General features: G+C 68.2%; 1 protein-coding gene across 1 annotated transcript; it reads left to right on the top strand.

Annotated features, from left to right (window-relative positions):
• The first annotated feature begins 620 nt into the window (after window positions 1–620).
• Window positions 621–1,659, top strand: LOC137308645 (zinc finger protein 239-like). The gene has a single exon (XM_067977248.1). It carries the CDS (start codon window positions 793–795, stop codon window positions 1,204–1,206), a length of 414 nt encoding a protein of 137 aa, XP_067833349.1. The 5' UTR covers window positions 621–792; the 3' UTR covers window positions 1,207–1,659.
• Window positions 1,660–2,158: the final 499 nt, after the last annotated feature.

Here is a 2,158-nt window from a genome sequence, read left to right on the forward strand (position 1 = left end):
AATGGGACTGGGGACAGGGCTCTTTCAGTGAGTGGGTACAGGGGGGCGATGGGGGGAATGGGACTGGGGACAGGGCTCTTTCAGTGAGTGGGTGCAGGGGGGGCGATGGTGGGAATGGGACTGGGGACAGGGCTCTTTCAGTGAGTGGGTACAGGGGGGCGATGGGGGGAATGGGACTGGGGACAGGGCTCTTTCAGTGAGTGGGTACAGGGGGGCGATGGGGGGAATGGGACTGGGGACAGGGCTCTTTCAGTGAGTGGGTACAGGGGGCGATGGGGGAATGGGACTCGGGACAGGGCTCTTTCAGTGAGTGGGTACAGGGGGCGATGGGGAATGGGACTGAGGACAGGGCTCTTTCAGTGAGTGGGTACAGGGGGCGATGGGGGGAATGGGACTGGGGACAGGGCTCTTTCAGTGAGTGGGTCCAGGGGGCGATGGGGAATGGGACTGGGGACAGGGCTCTTTCAGTGAGTGGGTGCAGGGGGCGATGGGGAATGGGACTGGGGACAGGGCTCTTTCAGTGAGTGGGTACAGGGGGGGGGCCGATGGTGGGAATGGCCTCTCGCTGATCTCTCCTCTCTGTGACCCCCCCCTCTCTGTTCCTTTGCCTCAGTCGTGTTGACGAGAAGCTCGCGTGAAGGTGGAGACGGAGGCGGACCGGGAGGGGGCCGGTGAGCGAGCTGAAGCCCTCGGGCCCCCGCCCCGGCCCCGGGCGGCGGAGGGCCGCTCGGCCGCGGGGGGCGCCGCCCGGCCGGGGCCCGCAGGGCCCACCAGTGCGGCGTGTGCGGCAAGATGTTCCTGCACCCGTCCTCGGTGAAGACTCACCAGCGGATCCACACCGGCGAGCGGCCCTTCCTCTGCGCCGTCTGCGGGAAGGGTTTCAAGCACCTGTCGGAGGTCACGGTCCACGAGCGGATCCACACCGGCGAGCGGCCCTTCACCTGCGGCGTGTGCGGCAAGCGCTTCGTCAACTCCTCCAACCTGCTGACCCACCGCCGCATCCACACCGGCGAGCGGCCCTACAAGTGCGGGGTCTGTGGCAAGGACTTCACCCAGTCGGGGGAGCTGAAGAAACACCAGCGCGTCCACACCGGCGAGCGGCCCTACAAGTGTTCGGTCTGCGGGAAGGGTTTCACTCGCTCCCCGCACGTCAAGAGGCACCAGAGGGTGCACACAGGGCAGGTGGGGCCGCAGCTGTCTGACTGACCCCCCCCACTCCCTCTCTCTCCCGGTGAGCCCCCCCCCCTCTCTCTCTCTCTCTCCCGGTGAGCCCCCCCCTCCCTCTCTCTCTGTCCCGGTGAGCCCCCCCCCTCCGCTCTCTCTCTGTCCCGGTGAGCCCCCCCCTCCCTCTCTCTCTGTCCCGGTGAGCCCCCCCCTCCCTCTCTCTCTGTCCCGGTGAGCCCCCCCCTCCCTCTCTCTCTGTCCCGGTGAGCCCCCCCCCTCCCTCTCTCTCTGTCCCGGTGAGCCCCCTCCTCCCTCTCTCTCTGTCCGGTGAGCCCCCCCCCTCCCTCTCTCTCCCGGTGAGCCCCCCCCTCGCTCTCTCTCTCCCGGTGAGCCCTCCCCTCGCTCTCTCTCTCTGTCCCGGTGAGCCCCCCCCTCCCTCTCTCTCTCCCGGTGAGCCCCCCCCTCGCTCTCTCTCTCTGTCCCGGTGAGCCCTCCCTCTCTCTCTCTCCCGGTGAGCCTCCCCTCCCTCTCTCTCTCTCCCGGTGAGCCCTCCCTCTCTCTCTCTCTCCGGTGAGCCTCCCTCCCTCTCTCTCTCTCCCGGTGAGCCCTCCCTCCCTCTCTCTCTCTCCCGGTGAGCCCCTCCCTCTCTCTCTCTCTCCCGGTGAGCCCTCCCCTCCTCTCTCTCTCTCTCCCGGTGAGCCCTCCCCTCCCTCTCTCTCTCTCCCGGTGAGCCCCTCCCTCTCTCTCTCTCTCCCGGTGAGCCCTCCCCTCCCTCTCTCTCTCTCTCCCGGTGAGCCCCCCCCTCCCTCTCTCTCTCTCCCGGTGAGCCCTCCCCTCCCTCTCTCTCTCTCCCGGTGAGCCCTCCCCTCCCTCTCTCTCTCTCCCGGTGAGCCCCCCCTCCCTCTCTCTCTCTCCCGGTGAGCCCTCCCCTCCCTCTCTCTCTCTCCCGGTGAGCCCCTCCCTCCTCCCCGCCCTCTCTCTCTCTCCCGGTGAA

The sequence above is a fragment of the Heptranchias perlo genome, unplaced genomic scaffold (assembly GCF_035084215.1).
Source record: "Heptranchias perlo isolate sHepPer1 unplaced genomic scaffold, sHepPer1.hap1 HAP1_SCAFFOLD_1355, whole genome shotgun sequence".
NCBI lineage: Eukaryota > Metazoa > Chordata > Chondrichthyes > Hexanchiformes > Hexanchidae > Heptranchias > Heptranchias perlo.